The sequence below is a fragment of the Bos javanicus genome, chromosome 6 (assembly GCF_032452875.1).
Source record: "Bos javanicus breed banteng chromosome 6, ARS-OSU_banteng_1.0, whole genome shotgun sequence".
NCBI classification, from domain to species: domain Eukaryota; kingdom Metazoa; phylum Chordata; class Mammalia; order Artiodactyla; family Bovidae; genus Bos; species Bos javanicus.
The window spans coordinates 111063244-111083717 of NC_083873.1; the positions used below are offsets into that span (position 1 = coordinate 111063244).

The 20474-nt window shown below is 41.1% G+C and overlaps 1 protein-coding gene across 7 annotated transcripts in view; it reads left to right on the forward strand.

The window, feature by feature from the left end:
• The window catches only part of CC2D2A (coiled-coil and C2 domain containing 2A), a 131504-nt gene extending 111297 nt beyond the window's left edge, over positions 1-20207 (forward strand). For all 7 annotated transcript variants that reach the window (XM_061420853.1, XM_061420852.1, XM_061420859.1 and 4 more), the window contains 7 exons: positions 2701-2790; positions 4672-4785; positions 7194-7328; positions 12509-12631; positions 17278-17336; positions 18156-18330; positions 19878-20207. In XM_061420853.1, coding sequence (XP_061276837.1) covers positions 2701-2790; positions 4672-4785; positions 7194-7328; positions 12509-12631; positions 17278-17336; positions 18156-18330; positions 19878-20066 — 885 coding nt within the window. In that variant the 3' untranslated portion in view covers positions 20067-20207. The remainder of the gene's footprint in view (positions 1-2700; positions 2791-4671; positions 4786-7193; positions 7329-12508; positions 12632-17277; positions 17337-18155; positions 18331-19877) is intronic.
• The last annotated feature ends 267 nt before the right edge of the window (positions 20208-20474 follow it).

Sequence of the window (20474 nt, forward strand, 5' to 3'; positions counted from 1 at the left end):
GATATAGTAGACCTGAAAACCACAATGAACCAATTCAAGGTAATTAAGATTTATACAATTTTCACACAACAGTAGGATACGAATGCTATTCAAGTTCCCATAGACTGTAAACCAGGAGACACTGGAACATACCCAGGGATATACGACCAGGTACAAAACTTTCATGATATAAAGGTATTAAAATCATACAAAGTCTTGAACAGGCTATTCTTAATTGAACACTGTAACTCATAACTGTCTTTGGAGAGTGGATTGTAAGACAGTAACCCCTGCTAGTGAGTTATTAATATAGCAATTTAGGGACAGAGAAGGAAGGCTCTCAGAAAATCCTAGATGCAACACATAATGACAGGTAAAGAAAACAGGAAATCTGTGTAGAATTCAACAAGTGATGGCACCCCACTCCAGTACTCTTGCCTGGAAAATCCCATGGATGGAAGAGCCTGGTGGGCTGCAGTCCATGGGGTTGCAAAGAGTCGGACATGACTGAGCGACTTCACTTTGATTTTTCACTTTCATGCATTGGAGAAGGAAATGGCAACCCACTCCAGTGTTCTTGCCTGGAGAATCCCAGGGACGGGGAGCCTGGTGGGCTGCCATCTATGGGGTTGCACAGAGTCGGACACGACTGAAGCGACTTAGCAGTAGCAGCAGGTGGCTCAGACAGTAAAGAATCCACCTGCAATGCAGGAGACCTGGGTTCGATCCTAGGTCGGGAAGATGCCCTGGAGAAGGAAACGGCTACCCACTCCAGTATTCTTGCCTGGAAGATCCTGTGGACAGAGCAGCCTGGTAGGCTATAGCCCATGTTGGAAAGAGTCAGACATCACTGAGCGACTGACACTTTCTTTCACTTTCAACAAGCATTGTCTTCATAGAAATAATATAAAACCTGTGTGGTTGAAAAATCAAGATAAAACAAAAATCCTGAAAAACATGTATATATGTCAGGACGGATTGATGAGACCATTTTAATGCCCTATATTTTCCAAGGGCAAAGATAAATGTTTTTAACTTTAGAAAGAAAGTGAAAGTGAAGTCGCTCAGTCATGTCCGACTCTTTGCTACGCCATGAACTGTTGCCTACGAGGCTCCTCCATTCATGGGATTTTCCAGGCAAGAGTACTGGAGTGGGTTGCGGTTCCCTTCTCCAGGGAATCTTCCCAACCCAGGGATTGAACCCAGGTCTCCTGCATTGCAGGCATACACTTTACAATCTGAGCTACCAGGAAAGCCCAACTTTAGAGTTCAAGTTAAATATTCAAATTGAAATTTCTAGATTAACAACTTAAAAGAATCTTAAAAATTGGGTATAACTTCCAAACTAGCAGAAGATAAAATAACAAAATGGAGTAAAGAGAGTGAGAAGGGGAAAAAACACTGAAAAAGTGTGAAAAATAAAAAGCACAGAATAAGGTAGTAGAAATAGTCTAAATATTTACCAGTAATCACAATCAAAGTGAAGGGATTAAACTTTCCAGTTAAAACACAGACTGTACAGCTAGATTTTTAAAACACTTTGTAGTGGAACTTGACACACTGATTCTAATATTTATACAGCAGTGCAAAGAGCCAAAAATAGCAAAATAATCCTGCAGAGTAAGAAGAGCTCAGTGGGAAGATCTACCATGTCATATAGTCACTAAGGTAAAATCGTACTGGCACGCAGATAAAAAAAGAGAATTTAAAAATCCAGAATAGAGCTACACAAACATACTCAAACCTGATGTATGACAAAGCTGGCACTGGAAATTAGTAAAGGAAAAACTATTACATAAACTGTAGTGGGATCACTGATTTTACATATGGAAAAAAGATAAACATCAATTCCTGCTTCACACCATTCAACAGATAGACTGAGAACTTACATATGAAAGGCATTTTTATCCATAAGACCTGATATAGGAAGATCATTAAACAAGCCAGAAAAAAGCACTGACTATAAAGAGAAAGCATAAACTTGACCACATTACGACTGAGAACCTGAGTCTAACAAAAGAACAGCACAAAGGAAATGAAAAGACAAGCCACAGTCTCGAGAGGATGTTTATAGCTGAGCCACCAGGGAAGTCATATAATAGACCAAAGAATAGTAACTAAAATATATTTTTTAAAAACTACACATAAACTTGAAAATATACAAAATACTTAAATACAAAGTCACAGAAGTAGAAACATGAAGGGCCAATAAGCATATAAAAAGATGTTCGTCCTCTTTAGAAATTACAGAAATATGAATGGCAACCACAGCGATGCACCAGCCTTGGTTTCTAAATACCACTGTTCTCTATCTAAATGCATAGAGTTGGACACGACTTAGCGACTGAACAACAGCTATCTAAACAGAACCAGGACTTATTAGAGAAACGGGTGCTCAGGAAAATAAAAGACGATCCTGGAGAGTTCTAACAGTAAGGGGAAAGGAAAAAGAAGACGAGGACATTTCAAAGACACACAAGAGCCTTCTGTAAAAGGCTTTCTTCATCTGTAAAAGATGGATAATAGCAATAGTCTTCCTCGGGATGTTTGGAGAGGATTAAACGAGATACTATTAACACAACACTTAGTTAGCACTTGTGAGGATTCATTTTGTTCACATAAATGTCTGTGGTACATGAAATTTTCTTGCAAGAAATGAGGTACAGGATCCAGCTTTCTATGGTCTTGGGAAAACAGTTACAGCTAATTTTGTTTAAACAGGAACTGGTGGCCCGATACGTGTCTCTGATTCCTTTCTTGCCCGACACGGTCTCCTTTGCTGGTGTCTGTGACCTGTGGAGCACTTCGGATGTAAGTATTCTTCCTCACAGATGTGCTGGCTTCATGGAATATCAGTAAATGGCTTGCTTAATTTTAAATGCAACATTTAAAATTATAAAAGTTAGTCATTATAAAAGTCTACATGGCCATCTGTTTAACAGAATGAACTAAATTCATTCTGAAATACTTTTTTCTTCCTGGTTCAATCTACCCATACTTCAGGAGTTATGCAAAAAACTGTTTAACAGAATGAACTAAATTCATTTTGAAATACTTTTTTCTTCCTGGTTCAATCTACCCACACTTCAGGAGTTATGCAAAAACTAATTACGTGTGCATATACACACACACTACTTCAGATGTCTTAATGCTGATTTGTCCCCCCAATGTTTTATTCATAAAATAATCAAAATCACATTTTATATTACATTGGAAATTGCATATTCCTTAATTTATGGGGGCCTCTTAAGGCATGTCATTATTCAGGTAGTAAGTATTTCTTCGTTCCCTGACACATGTCAGACACTATACAGAGTTCAGGCTATGAGCAGAAGAAACATGGCCTCTGACCTCTTGGAACTTACAATCAATGTATGCTAGCTACATAAACTTCGGAATGAGTCTTCAATGGTATAAACATGTATTATCACTGGTATTCATTTGGCTTCTGGATCTCAGCTACTGTGTTGGCATAAAGTTGAACTGTGATACACAACTCCCTTCGAAGAATAGCTCTAAAAGGAAGAAACTGAAGTACACTTTGAATTATTTGTTCCCCAATATATTTTAGAAACACAGTGTTCACAATTTTAGAGATAAAATTTCACAACCTTAAGATATTTAAAAGAAGACATACAATGAATAGAAGAGCTATGTGCTCTAGAGCCAGACAAGCTTTCCACTTCCTAGGTATTGCTTCATCTCTCTGTGCCTCCACTTCCTCATCTGTAAAATGGGAAGATGAGAGTATGGCCTTCAAAGGTTTATTCCAGGATCCAGTGAACTGACTCATGCGGTGTGCTTAAAAAACAGTGTGGCGCTGGGATGGGAGGTCAGGATATGAACAGGCAGAGCACAGAGGATTTCCAGGGCAATGAAAACACACCACATGATACCACAATGACTGATTCGTCAAACTCACAGAACGCACAACACCAAGAGGGAGCCCTGTATGTAAACTATGCTCTTTAGGTGATTATGGTGTCAGTGTGGGTTTATCAGCTCTAACACGTGTCCCGCTCTGGTTGGGGATGTTGATGATGTGCATGTGTGGGAACAAGAAAACATGGGAAATATCTGTAGCTTCTTTCCAGGGTTGCTGTGAAGCTAAAACTGCTCTAGAAAATAAAGTCTTTAAAAAGAAAGTGTTAGCACATACTGCTACTGCTAAGTCACTTCAGTTCTGTCCGACTCTGCGACCCCATAGACGGCAGCCCACCAGGATCCCCCGTCCCTGGGATTCTCCAGGCAAGAACACTGGAGTGGGTTGCCATTTCCTTCTCCAATGCATGAAAGTGAAAAGTGAAAGTGAAGTCACTCAGTCATGTCCGACTGTTAGTGACCCCATGGACCGCAGCCTACCAGGCTCCTCCGCCCATGGGATTTTCCAGGCAAGAGTACTGGAGTGGGGTGCCATTGCCTTCTCCACATAGAGGGCTATCATATATAAGTTCAACATGAAAACTGAAACTTTGAAATTTATCTCCCTGACCCCACCCCACAATCGATTCTAGAAATTCATGTCATTGAAATGTCAGAGAAAACACCATGTCCAACTAAAATTGGGTGTTTTTTTAAACAATATATCTTATCTTTTAAACCACTAGTTTTAAGAGTGTCTTTTAAAAATCCTATACGGCCCGTCTAGAGTGAAGCAGCCAATGAACATAATTTTTCTTTCCTTTTGTTCAGCAATTTCTCGATCTCCTGGCAGGAGATGAAGAAGAACACGCAGTTTTACTATGCAATTACTTCCTCTCCATGGGAAAGAAGGCCTGGCTGGTGACGGGCAATGCTATTCCCGAGGTAGGACCATTAGGCTGGCTCTCTCTGAGAAGGTCATTGTCTAACATGGTGCTGTTATGTTCCAGGTCATGGGCAGGACTTATTTTCATAGCAGTTCTTGGAGCTGCAAAGAAAGTAGCCCAGAGAAGCCACAGTAGGGGGAGAGAACCAGTGATGAGACATGACAGGGTTTTCGGGGTACTTGAGCCCTATACGTTTGAGGATGTTCTGGGCAAATCTGAGCCCTTCTCCACCCATCACCCCCACCTGGCTCTGCCCTCCCGCCCATCTTACGAAGAGTTCTGATTCCCTCAGCTATCGAGTGTTATTCATGCTGAGGAATGAAAGGATCTGAAGAAGTGTGGCCGGGGTAGAGATCCTTTCACGCCTGCTTCTTCCACAAGCAGTTGCTGTTAGGCTGGCATGCAAAGCAGAACAAGGCAGATAACCACAGGGGCAAAGAGAAGAATGTTCATGCCATGTACTGGTGTCTCTGTTATTTTTATTAGACGGGAAATAGAGACTACTAAAATCTGTTTCCCCAGCCCACTGCAAATACCCCTAAACTGGGGGCAGGTTGGGGGTAGTTTGAGGGTACAAATTTTAAAAAGTCTCATGGATTGAAGCAGCTTAACTTAAAAGTGTTTCAGAAAACAGGCTCCCAGGCTCTGGGAATCCTTGGTGACTAGACAGCACAGGCTGCTGCTAGACAGGCAAGGTCACAACTGAACCCTAAGTCATTTTCAGTCTCTGTCTTCCAGAGAGCCTGGAACCGGGAAAAGAGTACAGGACTAAGAAGTCCCCAGGCCCGGGTCCAAGGCTCTGCCCACTCCTCACAAGCTGCATGACTCTAAACGATTTGCTTCACAACTCTGAGCTTCATGTAAAGAAAGTTGGGATGATAATTTCTACCCCACCTTCCCCAGAAGCCTAGAGTGAGCATCAATGAAATCACACAAGAAATAAACGAATGAATAAATGCACACTGTAAAAGGAGGGTCTAATAATGCACGAGTATTCTGAATAAAAAGTTAACATCCCTCTGCAAGTTTTCACTCCCAAGCCCACCCCTCCTCGGGTATACTCAACCGTCAAGAGTTCAGAAGTATCCTTTCACAGTACTTTCTATTCGTTTACGTAATTATAAAAGTGTATCACATATCAATCCCTGTATTAGAAACAGGAATTTTCAAATTCTGTTTCGAATTTTCCTTCTAAACAGGAATTAAAAGTATTATTCAGATATAATCAGCCTTCTGAATACTTAAAAGGCAAGCTTGCTCACTCTAAAAAGAAAACCCAGTTACTGTTTTATTTCCATCAATAATCATGCTTCAGCCAATCTTAAGATATCTTGCCATTTTCAACACCATGGATGGACCTAGAGGGTACTATGCTAAGTGGAATAAGTCAGAGAAAGACAAATAATGTAATGTGGAATCTAAAAGCCAAAGTAAATTAACAAAATAATGAAACAGAAACAGAATCATAGATACAGCAAAAAACGCAGGTGATTGCCAGGGGTTGGGGGGCGGACAGTGGCGAGGAGAGAAATATGTGAGGAGGGTTCAGTACAAACTTTCAGTTACAAAATAAATGAGTTACAGCTACTCATTGTGAAATGTATAGTGTGGGAAATATAGTTAACAATTATGTAATGTCTAACAGATGATAACCAGACATCACGATGATCATTTTGAAATGTACAGAAATATCAAATCACTATATTGTTTACCAGGAATTAACATAGTGTTGTAGGTCAATTATACTCCAAAACAAACAAACTCAAAGAAAAGAGATCAGATTTGTGGCTACCAGAGGCAGGGGACTGGGGAGTTAGATAAGATAATCAAAGGGTACAAACCTCCAGTTATAAAACAAGTTCTCAGGATGCAATGTACAATATACTAAAGATAATTCACATTGCTGTACATTGTAAATGAAAACTGTTAAGAGAGTAAATCTTAAGGGTTCTCATCACAAGAAAAAAAATTTTTTCTTGTCTATTTAAAGACATCTATATGAGATGATGGATGTTCACTAAACGTATTGTGGCCACCATTTGATGATGTAAGTAAGTTATGTTGGACTCCTTAGACTTACACAGCACTGTATGCCAATTATATCAAAAAAATTTGAAAATATATGTATCCCATTTAACTTTTAAAAACAAGATACATTAGTTCAGTAACATGACCATCCCTATTTGGTCACCATACTGAAGTAGTTGAAGGGGCAAGAATTATGCAAGAGTAAACTTTTGATTTTATTAATTCAACATAATCTAGAACTTCAAACTAATTTTCACCATTAGCCATGGGGTTTAGAAATTAGATGTCCAACTAAAATAATGAACTGTCTGAACAAACTCCTCTTGGCCCTAATTGCATAATTAATTGGAAATTGGCTTAATGGCTGTTTTCTTTCAGGGTCCAACCGCCTATGTGCTAACTCAGGAACAAAGTCACTATTTAATATGGAACCCCTGCAGTGGACATTTTTATGGACAATTTGATACTTTCTGCCCCTTAAAAAGTGTGAGCTGCTTAATAGGTCCTGATAATGTAAGTATTACCATTTCCTCTGAAATATGGTTGGTTGACTATTTTTTTTAACTGACCTATTAATTTTAATAATATTTGTGTGCCAGAAAATTTACATATATATGTATATGTGTGTGTGTGTATATATATATATATGTATATATATATATATAAAATTGTTGCTGTTCAGTCGCTAAGTCATGTCCAGCTCTTTGCAACCCCATGTACTGCAGCACATCAGGCTCCTTCTTCCTCCACTATCTCCTGGACTTTGCTCAAGTTCATGTCCATTGAGTTGTACTGGACCTGGTGGCTCAGACAGTAAAGAATCAGCCTGTAATGTAGGAGATCCAGTTTTGGTCTCTGGGTCGGGGAGATACCCTGGAGAAAGGCACGGCAAACCACTCCAGTATTCTTGGCTGGAGACTTCCATGGAATGAGGAGTCTGGCGAGCTACAGTCCATGGGGTTGCAAAGAGTCAGACGTGACTGAGAAACTATCACTTTAACTTTTCACACTCAATTAATTATTGAGTTGGTATTGGTAATTAAAGATAGTGTCGAACATCTACCAGCAGAAGAACAAATTCTCAAGACAGCATCATGGATAGAAAAACAAGGAGAAGAGTCAACTTTCCAGATAGGGAAGAAAATTTCATGTTTGGTTACTTAATTTTCAGAATCAGAGGTCTCAGAAGCCATGTTTATTAATTATACATAAAACAAAATAAAAGAGTCTGGTGAAGCAACAAACATGTTCTCATTTCTCTGACACAAATGCCCAGAAATGCACATTAAAAAACCAAACTGATGGCATCTCCTTTGTGGACAGCAAAAATCACTGCAAGGAGTAGCTGGCCAAGTTTGGATTATAAAAATAGAACCCGCCCATGGGTTCTTCAATATGGTATTTAAAAAAAAAAAAAAGATAGTGTCAAGCAAAGGTACTCCATAAGGCACTGGTTAAAAACATGAGTTATTAGATCTCACTGCCTGAGTTTAAACTCCAATGTCAATGTTTACCAGTTGTGTATGCTTAGGAAAGTTTCTTAATCTTAAACAGCATCAGTTTCTTCCCCGGTTAAATGAAGGTATTTGCTAGTAAGTACAGAGTAGTTGTGAGAAGTAAATGAGATAATCAATACAAAGCAACTATCACACAGTAGCAACCCCGTGTTGGCTCCTGTGACTGTTTTTATGATCATCATCTACCTTAGGAATCTCTGAACTGACTACTAAAATGATTCAGAAGAATCATTTCAACAGGTAGCCCCAATATATGTATTCTTATTTGTAAATTATATACTTACTTATGTATCAATACATTATTTACATTACACAGAGAAGACATATCTTTCTTAAAGAGAGATAATTAGAGGGTCTAAAATTTCTTCCCATGTCACTGTGATGTGCTCCCTGCTGTGAAGGCCTCTGGTCTACGGGTTACTACCAGGAGTAGAGATAAGACACGCTGAGCACCCAGCAAAGTACCTGTCTGCCACAGGGATTCAGCAAACAGTAACTATTATTAACCACAAGTGTGAAAAGAGAAGTGCAGTATCCCGTGTGCATGGTACTGTTTTTAATTAAAAGCATAGGGATAATCACAGATGATCTGCTAAGCTCCATCTACATGTAGAGAAGCACTTTAAGGTCATATTAGTAGTCAGGCAGAGTCAGTGGGTACTGGAAAAGCCTTCGAAGAATTCCATTCTCTGTCAGAATTACTAGCTCTCAAAACAATTACCGTATGGCTGACCAATTCACATCAAGCCAAGTGCTGTGAGCAAGAAAGAAGCCTTTCCTCCTCTTCTGTCAAGACGGACAGCAGTGGCTCAGGGTGCCGGCAGCGGCTGGGAGGGAACCTGCTCGAAGCCTCGGTCACCCTCCAGAGGACCCGCCCGAGGCTCACTTTCTGGGTCCGGCCCTCTGAACCTCCACTGCCTCTGCTCCACCACCTCCTTAAGAGACTGCCAGGCTTTCTCCTCCTTCACTCCTCTGCCAAGAAGTCAGTCCTTTCCATCCATGTTTGTGTTTCCACTCCCGCTCCAACACTTGCCTCTGTTAAGTTTTCTCTGTCATTCTCTGTAGATATGCTTCTCCCAACCCAGCTATACCCTAAACTACCACTGCCCCTCCTTCTCTTCCTTCCAAAATTCTTTAAATTCTATTTATATGCCCTGCTTCCACTTTCTCAGACTTTATTGCTGTTGTTAAGTCGCCCAGTCGTGTCCGACTCTTTGCGACCCCATGGACTGCAGCACACCAGGCCTCGCTGTCCATCACCAACTCCCGGAGTTTGCCCAAGTTCATATCCATTGCATCAGTGATGCCATCCAGCCATCTCATCCCCGATGCCCTTTTCTCCTTCTCAGACTTCAATCCTGTATAATCTAGTCCTCTTCCCTAATCAGCCTACAGAATTAAACTCTGAGAAGTACCATTGTCTTACTAATGGATAAATAAGTCCAGTGGTTTATTCTCCTCACTCATTTCTCCTTTTCTATGGCACATGACACAACTAATCACCTCTTCATGAAAAAAAAAAAAAAAAAACACTTGACCATCCTTGGTTTACTAGTAAAGGACTGTTGGTTTTCATTTCTCTGCAACAGCTTCTCAGGTTTCTGCCACTAACTTTTCTTTCCACACTTTGAAAGTAGATTTTCCTGAAAATTCTATATTTAGATTTCTTGCAGAACCACACTTACTATTCATTATAGCTCTATCTAGTTTATCCTGGCAAAAAAAAAAAAAAAGTCATAATTCTATCACTAGCCCAGGAATCTTTGGAACCTGAATCTTCAACTGTTTGCTAGACAGCAAGGTGCTGATCAAAATCTCAAACTCAGGACATCCAGAACTCAAGTCATTTTTCCTTTATCTCTGAAAACAGCCCCTCCTCCTGGCCCTCCCACTTCTACAGAGGTCAGGCACTCAGATTCAAACCCCGTAACTGTCCTTGAGTTTCCCCCTCCCCTACTTCCTACTTCAATCCTATTAACAGATATTAGTACCAAATGATACAGATACCGCCCCTTCTGTTTTCCAGGTCGTGTCATTATTATTTCGTCCTGCATTACTATAAATAGCCAAGTAAATTATCTGTCTCCAGCTCAGTCCATCGTTTGGTCCTCTGATGCCTGGTTATTTCCGAGTGTTCAGGTTTCCTCGTGCGATGGCTCAGAAAGTACTGAAGGCACCTCACTGTATATAAATTGAAGAATAAACGTCTCACCTTGGATTCTAATCTGACTTCAGCTCTCTTCCCAGTGCTATTTCCGACTGCTTTTCTGCACATTCCCTACCCTACAGCCAGACTGTAGTTCTTAAAAACCTTGCCTTCTTAAAACTACTTGCCCCTATCCCTGTCTAGTCTCCAGAGCAAATAATATTCCTGTTAAAACAGAAGGCAGATTTTCATCCCTTTGCTTAAAATACTCCAGTGACTTCTTGGCTCAGTCCAAAGTCAGAGCCTGAACCTTTACAGTGGCCCCAAGGCTTCCACGACCTGACACCTGCCTGGCCCCATCTTCCCTGATCCCTTTCTTGCTTCTACGTGCTCACTCCTCTGAAGTCACCTTGTTCTCTTTGCTGTCCCTCAAACACGCTTTGCATTTGCTATCTCCTCTGCATGGATGACCCTTCCCCTTACCAGACAGCTTAATTCTCCCCTCACTTCATGCTCTCTCCAGTGAAAACATCCGTGTGTGTGTGTGTGTGCGTGTGCGTGTGTAGTCACTTATGTCCGACTCTGCGACCCTGTCCAGGGATTCTCCAGGCAAGAATACTGGAGTGGGTTGCCATTCTTGCCTAGCCCCCAATCTCACCTCTTAGTGCATAGCTTTCTCTATAACCCATGTTAAGTTTAACTATTGCCACAACAAAGCACTAAAAGCTCATCCTCAAACTAAATGGCTTCAGACCGTTATTCTCATGGACCCGTCAGCCAGCCAGGATGGTTCTGCTGACAAGGCTGGGAGCGCCCTGCTTCATGCGTTTTTATTCTGGGACTTGGGGCAATGACAGTCGGCGGGGGCACAAGAGGGCAAGTAGGAACATGCAGAGCTTCTCTGGGGGCTGGGACACAGAATAGTGACACCATCGGTCACGCTATGCCTCTCTACTTAGCACAAGTCAAGAGCCAAGGAAATACATTTCTAATTTCTACCCTTTTAGTGGCAGGCTTCCTGGGTGGCTAAGTGGTAAAGAATCCACCTGCTAATGCAGGAGATGCAGGTTCAGGCCCTGGGTCGGAAAGACCCCCTAGAGAAGGAAATGGCAACCCACTCAAGTATTCTTGCCTGGAGAATCCCATGGACAGAGGTACCTTGACGGCTACAGTCCATGGGGTCACAAAAGAGTTGGGCACAACTTAGTGACTAAACAACAACTGCCAAGTAACAGGGCAGAGGCTGTAGGTATAGGCAGGGGTGCAGAACTGGGCCAGTGATACCCTCTCCCACGCCACGTATCGTCTGATATCCCATCTATCTGTTTGTCTGCACTGTCTTCTCATTAGCTACTACGTGCCAGTAGAAACTCTGTTTCATTTACAACTTCATCCACGACTGTATTAGAACTGAGCCTAGATATAAGATGCTTGACGATTATGTTGAATGGGACAAATTCACCACTCAGGCGCACAGTTACAGGTAGGTAGTCATGCCTATCACATGCCAACCAGGAGCTGTGCCAGACACTAATGACGCAGTGGTGAATACAGCACGGGACAGAAGTCCTCAGGGAAACATCTCAGTCTAGTGAGACAAACAACAATAAATACAAACAGTAGTAATAAAATAGCTAACAGCTCCTGAGGACTTAGTATGTACTAGGCATTGTTCTAAAGAGACGTAAATAAATTAACTCGCTTAATCTTATGAGGTAAGTACTATTATCCCACTTTTATAGAGGAGGTAAGTTTCTAATCACCAGGAACTACCTTATTTCAGCAATCTACATTCAATAGTAAGGTCCACCTCGACTGCAGGTATACAAAAATGTAAAGAAATGGCCCATGGCAACTACGTGATGCCACTGATTGTAAAATGCTTGTCGGTGTTAAGAATCAAAACATGACAAAAAATGGGCAAGCAGTGTGTCGTCTTGCTGTCTCTCTGCTGCCTCTCTTGAAACACTCACACGTGTATACACATACATCTGCCACCATATACACTAATGTAGTCTTGTCTTTTTTAGATTTGGTTTAATATTCAACAATATGATTCCCCACTACGGATAAATTTTGATGTCACCAAGCCCAAGCTATGGAAATCTTTCTTTTCAAGAAGTCTTCCATATCCTGGCCTTTCCAGTGTTCAGGTATGTATATATTTTTATTAACAATTAAATGTAGACAGACAGGTCTTCCCTGGTGGTTCAGATAGTAAACAACCTGCCGGCAATGGAGGAGATGCGGGTTCAATCCCTGGTTTGGGAAGATCCCCTGGAGAAGGAAATCGCAATCTACTCCAGTGTTCTTGCCTGGGGATTCCCACAGACAGAGGAGCCTGGTGGGCTACAGTCCATGGGGTTGCAAAAGAGTCAGACACGACTGAACAACTAATACTTTTACTTTCAAATGCAGACAAAGAAAGGGAGGAATTTGACATCGTTATACTGGGTAGCCAGATATTTTTTGATCCTTAATTCCACTCCTAGGTATTTAGTCTAGGATAATTCTTCATTTTCAAACTTAGTTAAGGCTAATTCCCAATAAGAAACAGACCATCATATGATGAACCACTATACATACATAAAAGAATAAATTTGATAGAGTCCTGTGACAAAATATATTTCATTTAATTTTTCAGATGCTGGTCTCAATTCAATAAATTAACTTCATCACATGTTTCATGTTGAAACATGAAATCAAAGTTCAGGGCATGATCCAGGATGGACTCATTAATTTAGAGGGTCCTGGACATTATTAGATTATAAATAGCAAGCCTGAGATGTATTATGAAAACTTTAAATTTGATAGCTATCAGTTCAGTTCAGTTCAGTCGCTCAGTCATGTCCGACTCTTTGCCACCCCATGAATCCCAGCACGCCAGGCCTCCCTGTCCATCACCAACTCCCGGAGTTCACTCAGACTCACATCCATCGAGTCAGTGATGCCATCCAGCCATCTCATCCTCTGTCGTCCCCTTCTCCTCCTGCCCCCAATCCCTCCCAGCATCAGAGTCTTTTCCAATGAGTCAACTCTTCGCATGAGGTGGCCAAAGTACTAGAGTTTCAGCTTTAGCATCATTGCTTCCAAAGAACACCCAGGGCTGATCTCCTTCAGAATGGACTGGTTGGATCTCCTTGCAGTCCAAGGGACTCTCAAGAGTCTTCTCCAACACCACAGTTCAAAAGCATCAATTCTTCGGCGCTCAGCCTTCTTCACAGTCCAACTCTCACATCCATACATGACCACAGGAAAACCCATAGCCTTGGCTAGACGAACCTTTGCTGGCAAAGTAATGTCTCTGCTTTTGAATATGCTATCTAGGTTGGTCATAACTTTCCTTCCAAGGAGTAAGTGTCTTTTAATTTCATGGCTGCAGTCACCATCTGCAGTGATTTTGGAGCCCCCAAAAATAAAGTCTGATACTGTTTCCACTGTTTCCCCATCTATTTGCCATGAAGTGATGGGACCGGATGCCATGATCTTAGTTTTCTGAATGTTGAGCTTTAAGCCAACTTTTTCACTCTCCACTTTCACTTTCATCAAGAGGCTTTTGAGTTCCTCTTCACTTTCTGCCATAAGGGTGGTGTCATCTGCATGTCTGAGGTGATTGATATTTCTCCTGGCAATCTGGATTCCAGCTTCTGTTTCTTCCAGTCTAGCATTTCTCATGATGTACTCTGCGTAGAAGTTAAATAAACAGGGTGACAATATACAACCTTGACGTACTCCTTTTCCTATTTGGAACCAGTCTGTTGTTCCATGTCCAGTTCTAACTGTTGCTTCCTGACCTGCATACAGATTTCTCAAGGGGCAGATCAGGTGGTCTGGTATTCCCATCTCTTTCAGAATTTTCCACAGTTTATTGTGATCCACACAGTCAAAGGGTTTGGCATAGTCAATAAAGCAGAAATAGATGTTTTTCTGGAACTCTCTTGCTTTTTCCATGATCCAGCGGATGTTGGCAATTTGATCTCTGGTTCCACTGCCTTTTCTAAAACCAGCTTGAACATCAGGAAGTTCACGGTTCACGTATTGCTGAGGCCTGGCTTGGAGAATTTTGAGCATTACTTTACTAGCGTGTGAGATGAGTGCAATTGTGTGGTAGTTTGAGCATTCTTTGACATTGCCTTTCTTTGGGATTGGAATGAAAACTGACCTTTTCCAGTCCTGTGGCCACTGCTGAGTTTTCCAAATTTGCTAGCATATTGAGTGCAGCACTTTCACAGCATCATCTTTCAGGATTTGGAATAGCTCAAATGGAATTCTATCACCTCCACTAGCTTTGTTCGTAGTGATGTTTTCTAAGGCCGACTGGACTTCACATTCCAGGATGTCTGGCTCTAGGTCAGTGATGACACCAACCTGATTATCTGGGTCGTGAAGAGCTTTTTTGTACAGTTCTTCTGTGTATTCTTGCCATCTCTTCTTAATATCTTCTGCTTCTGTTAGGTCCATACCATTTCTGTCCTTTATCGAGCCCATCTTAGCATGAAATGTTCCCTTGCTATCTCTAATATTCTTGAAGAGATCTCTAGTCTTCCCCATTCTGTTGTTTTCCTCTATTTCTTTGCATTGATCGCTGAAGAAGGCTTTCTTATCTCTTCTTGCTATTCTTTGGAACTCTGCGTTCAGATGTTTATATCTTTCCTTTTCTTCTTTGCTTTTCACTTCTCTTCTTTTCACAGCTATTTGTAAGGCCTCCTCAGACAGCCATTTTGCTTTTTAGCATTTCTTTTCCATGGGGATGATCCTGATCCCCATCTCCTGTACAATGTCACGAACCTCATTCCATAGCTCATCAGGCACTCTATCTATCAGATCTAGGCCTTTAAATCTATTTCTCACTTCCACTGTATAATCATAAGGGATTTGATTTAGGTCATACCTGAATGGTCTAGTGGTTTTCCCTACTTTCTTCAATTTAAGTCTGAATTTGGCAAGAAGGAGTTCATGATCTGAGCCACAGTCAGCTCCTGGTCTTGTTTTTGTTGACTGTATAAAGCTTCTCCATCTTTGGCTGCAAAGAATGTAATCAATCTGATTTCAGTGTTGACCATCTGGTGATGTCCATGTGTAGAGTCTTCTCTTGTGTTGTTGGAAGAGGGTGTTGCTATGACCAGTGCATTTTCTTGGCAGAACTCTATTAGTCTTTGCCCTGCTTCATTCCGTATTCCAAGGTAAATTTGCCTGTTACTCCAGGTGTTTCTTGACTTCCTACTTTTGCATTCCAGTCCCCTATAATGAAAAGGACATCTTTTTGGGGTGTTAGTTCTAAAAGGTCTTGTAGGTCTTCATAGAACCATTCAACTTCAGCTTCTTCAGCATTACTGGTTGGGGCATAGACTTGGATTACTGTGACACTTAATGGTTTGCCTTGGAAACGAACAGAGATCATTCTGTCGTTTTTGAGATTGCATCCAAGTACTGCATTTAGGACTCTTTTGTTGACCATGATGGCTACTCCATTTCTTCTGAGGGATTCCTGCCCGCAGTAGTAGATATAATGGTCATCTGAGTTAAATTCACCCATTCCAGTCCATTTCAGTTCGCTGATTCCTAGAATGTTGACATTCACTCTTGCTATCTCTTGTTGCCACTTTCAATTTGCCTTGATTCATGGACCTGACATTCCAGGTTCATATGCAATATTGCTCTTTACAGCATCGGACCTTGCTTCTATCACCAGTCATATCCACAGCTGGGTATTGTTTTTGCTTTGGCTCCATCCCTTCATTCTTTCTGGAGTTATTTCTCCACTGATCTCCAGTAGCATATTGGGCACCTACTGACCTGGGGAGTTCCTCTTTCAGTATCCTATCATTTTGCCTTTTCATACTGTTCATGGGGTTCTCAAGGCAAGAATACTGAAGTGGTTTCCCATTCCCTTCTCCAGTGGACCACATTCTGTCAGACCTCTCCACCACGACCCGCCCGTCTTGGGTGGCCCCATGGGCATGGCTTAGTTTCACTGAGTTAGACAAGGCTGTGGCCCTAGTGTGATATATACAAACTGTGTAATATAAAATGTATTCTTTGCTGTGGATCAAATCTTTCCCAAAAACATTTTAAGAAAAATCACTGTAGAGAAATTCTTCACGGATACAAGGTAACGTAAAAGTTTGCATAGGAGAATTGTTTGCAGAAGCCTAAGGACTGGAAGGACAGAAGGGGTAAATTATGGTGTATATATAGTGGAGTATTTTATAGTAATTACACAAATGGATCCATATTTATGAATCTTAGTTAAGCACACTGAAAATACGTATTTGCTATCCTCTCTAAATATGTTAAAGGGGAAAATTATATGTTCACAGGATAAAATTACTAAAGTTTAGAAAAGTGAAAAGCAATACAGTATACTGTTTAGGGATATGTATATCTGTAGTTAAATCACAAACACAGTTCACTAATTTGCCTGTCTGCACTGACTATAACGTAAACACCGCAAGAGCGGGGATTCTGTTCATATGGGCTACATCCTCTTCACCTGTTTAAGTGTCTGACACACAGTAGGTCTTCAATACATGTTGAATGAAAGAGTGCTGAAAAAAACAAATTCAGATTGTGGTTACTTCTGTGAGAGAAAGGGTAAGAAAACTGAGAAAGAACTACACAGCACTGTAATTTATTTGTGATGCTTTACTTAAAAGTAGATCTTGGGTACACTGGCATCTGCGATATTATCCTAACTCAATGAAGACTGCATAATTAAAAAAAATTAGAGAAGGATGTACAGCTATTAAAATAAACTGATTCCTAAAAAATTTCTCAACTGTTTTTTTTTCTTTTATAGCCAGAAGAGCTTATTTACCAGCGCACAGACAAGGTGGCTGCAGCTGAACTGCAAGACAGGTCACATGATAACCCATAAATCCACATGCCGTCTGTCACTAGGAGTGTTACTGTCAAACGAAACAGTTCTCAGCCTGGATCAGTGTGAACGGCAATTAAACTTTAATTTGTGTTTACAAAGTTCCAGTGTGGCCTCTGAATCCCAAGGCTCTGGCATCAGCATGGTGCGAGCCACAGGGCAGTGAAGTCCACCACTGAAGTCACCACCAGTGAAGTTTCTCCAGAAACTTCCCCCCAGATTAGAGTTCAACAGCATGCATGCATGGGTCCCATGCAGTAATCTCACAATCCTGGGCTTAAATAGGCCCATTTTGTCCCATCAGTGGTTCAGTGAACTTCAGCTACTTTCTAAACCTAGCACATGGCATTAATAAGATGGCTGGTAAGAGCCCGTTTGAGGCCCATAATCCTAATCATGAACCCTGTAAAACACAACTTTTATTTTTCCAGTTTCACAAGGCTCAGAGAGGTCCCTGTACTTGTCAGGTGTTTAAGGGGCTTCTGAGCCCAGCCAGACCTTCCCAGTTCCAAAGCCTGTATGTCCTTTCTGCTGTCTCAGGCCACAGGAAGAGGTGCATGTCAAACTGTACAAGATCACAGTGAGCCTTTTATGGTATTATTACTAAAAAACACCAATTTACTCTCAACTCCAAATTTAAAATAAAGTTGTGAGATTCTGAGAACAACTAATTGCTGGAAAAAAAAAAAAATCTTGTTTCTTCTCAAAGTTTCAAAATGCTATTTTTGGTACTTTTGTTTATGAGGGAAAAGTCAAGTCAACCCCAAAAAATGGAGTGTTTTTTTTTTTTTCATAAACAGGATTGAAAAAATACTAAAAGAAAAAATCATGGACTGGCGGCCGCGCCATCTGACTCGGTGGAACAGATACTGCACCTCCATGCTGCGTCACTTCTTGCCTCTCTTAGAAAGGAACCTAGAAGACGTGGAGGACGACCACAGAGCAGAACTGCTCAAACAGCTAGGAGACTACAGGGTAAGCAGTCCATTTCAAGTTGGAAACTGCTTGGTATGATGGGCTTTGGAATCAAAGTGTCTAGATTACTTCCCAAACTATATAGATGAAGCAGCAGAGACTAAAAAATGTGATTAAAAGTTCATAGCTCAAGAATGAACCCACCATTAAATAGCAAAACGTCTCTATATAACAGAAATATCACCATTTTTTTGTAGGAGGGTCCTATGAAAAATATCTTTTATAAAATCACAAGAGTATTACATAAAATGAACATGTCTGGCTAAATCATGTTAGACTCAACTGAGCATAAAGGTAAAGCCAACCATTCTTGAGCAGACTTTAAGGATATGACTTTATTCTGATTGCTTTTTGTTGCTAAGAAAAATTCTCCTTACTAGGCAATATATATTCTCTGCTGTCAGTAGTGCTGTGTGTTCATACCCTATAGCTGGATACTGAAACCTAGAAAGCAGTGGCAAACTGAAACAGTAAGCCTCATTGGTCAACAGTATGAAACCAAGCTGGACATTTTTTAAATTTCATTTTACTTCTGGCTGCACGGGGTCTTTGTTGCTGCACACGAGCTTTCTCTAGTTGCAGCAAGCAAGGGCCACTCTAGCTGCGACGCATGGACTTCTCATCGCAGTGGTTTCTCTGGGTGCAGAGCACAGGCACTAGGCGCGTGAGCTGAGTAGTTGTGGTGCACGGGCTTAGTTCCCCACAGCATGTGGGATCCTCCCGGACCAGGGACAAACCCATGTCCTCTGCGTTGGCAGGCGGATTCTTAACCACAGGACCACCAGGAAGGTCCCAAGTTGGACGTTTAATTCTATTCAGTGACTAAAACTTACCCTTTGACTTCTAAGGCTAGGTTTCAGCTGCGATGCTTTCAAGTAACAGAAAACTTATTTCAAACAAGCATGAGCATTAACAAATTTTAGGGGTGAGTAGCTATTGGGGCTATACCACGTCTGTACGTCTTCCCACTCTGCCCTCCTCCATGTGATGGCATCATCCACAGACTGGTTTTCCTCATGGGAGCACAGGAATAGTTCCTGGTAGCACTCATATATGGACACACGTGGGCTGGAATAGTTCCTGGTATGGCTCACAAAGGGACACACCTTGCTCTAAGCAGCAGAGAACATCTGTATGCCATTACTCCTTACAAGTTCCCCAGATCACATACCCTCTTTCCTGTAGATCAACACTGAGGCCAGGTAGAATGTGTTCATCTACCCTAGGTTCCTGGTACTGCATGGGTTTCTTTCTATGAAAACTCGGGGCTATGAGGAAGAAGGAAGGGAACAGTGGAGGGTGGATGGGTGATTAACAGGTATCTTAAACATCAAGTCAGTATGTTAGCAATTAAAACACTTAGCCTCTCTCCATTTTCTATAATGCTAATATATAGCTGAATGGAAAAACAAAGCTAAATAAATGACTTTAAGACCCAAAAGGAAGACTTCCTACTTAGAACTGCACATACTTAATTAGGGGGAAAATACAGTGAAAACTTCACATTCAATAATGATTAAAATGTTGGTTGTTTTGTTTTCCTGCAGTTCTCTGGATTCCCCCTTCACATGCCATACTCTGAGGTGAAGCCTTTGATTGAAGCTGTGTACAGCACTGGAGTACATAATATTGACGCTCCTAATGTTGAATTTGCTTTAGCTGTGTATGTCCACCCATACCCCAGAAATGTTTTGTCTGTCTGGATCTACGTTGCCTCCCTTATACGAAATAGATAATACTTCCCTGTATGTTTTATATCATGTAAAATTTATAATTAAGATGTGAGAATATTTTTTTAAGTGCTCTTGATCTGTCAGAGGAAAGAAAATACTTGCAAATAATGAAATAAAATTATCATGATTTTCAAAATGTGCAAATTTAGTAGTCTGCCTTGTCTCTGCCACTCTGACCCTAAATTCAACTTTGACAACTCAGAGTTCCTATGACCTTTATAGCTCTACACTTTCACACTTGGCTCACCTTCTACTGGGAATGATCTTCTTCTTTGCCAGTAAGATATCCTGTGCACTTAGATAGAAAGAATTAATATTGTTAAAATAGCCATACTGCTCAAAGCAATCTATAGATTTAAGGTGCTCACTATCAAATTACCCTTGACATTTTTCATAGAACTGAAACAAATA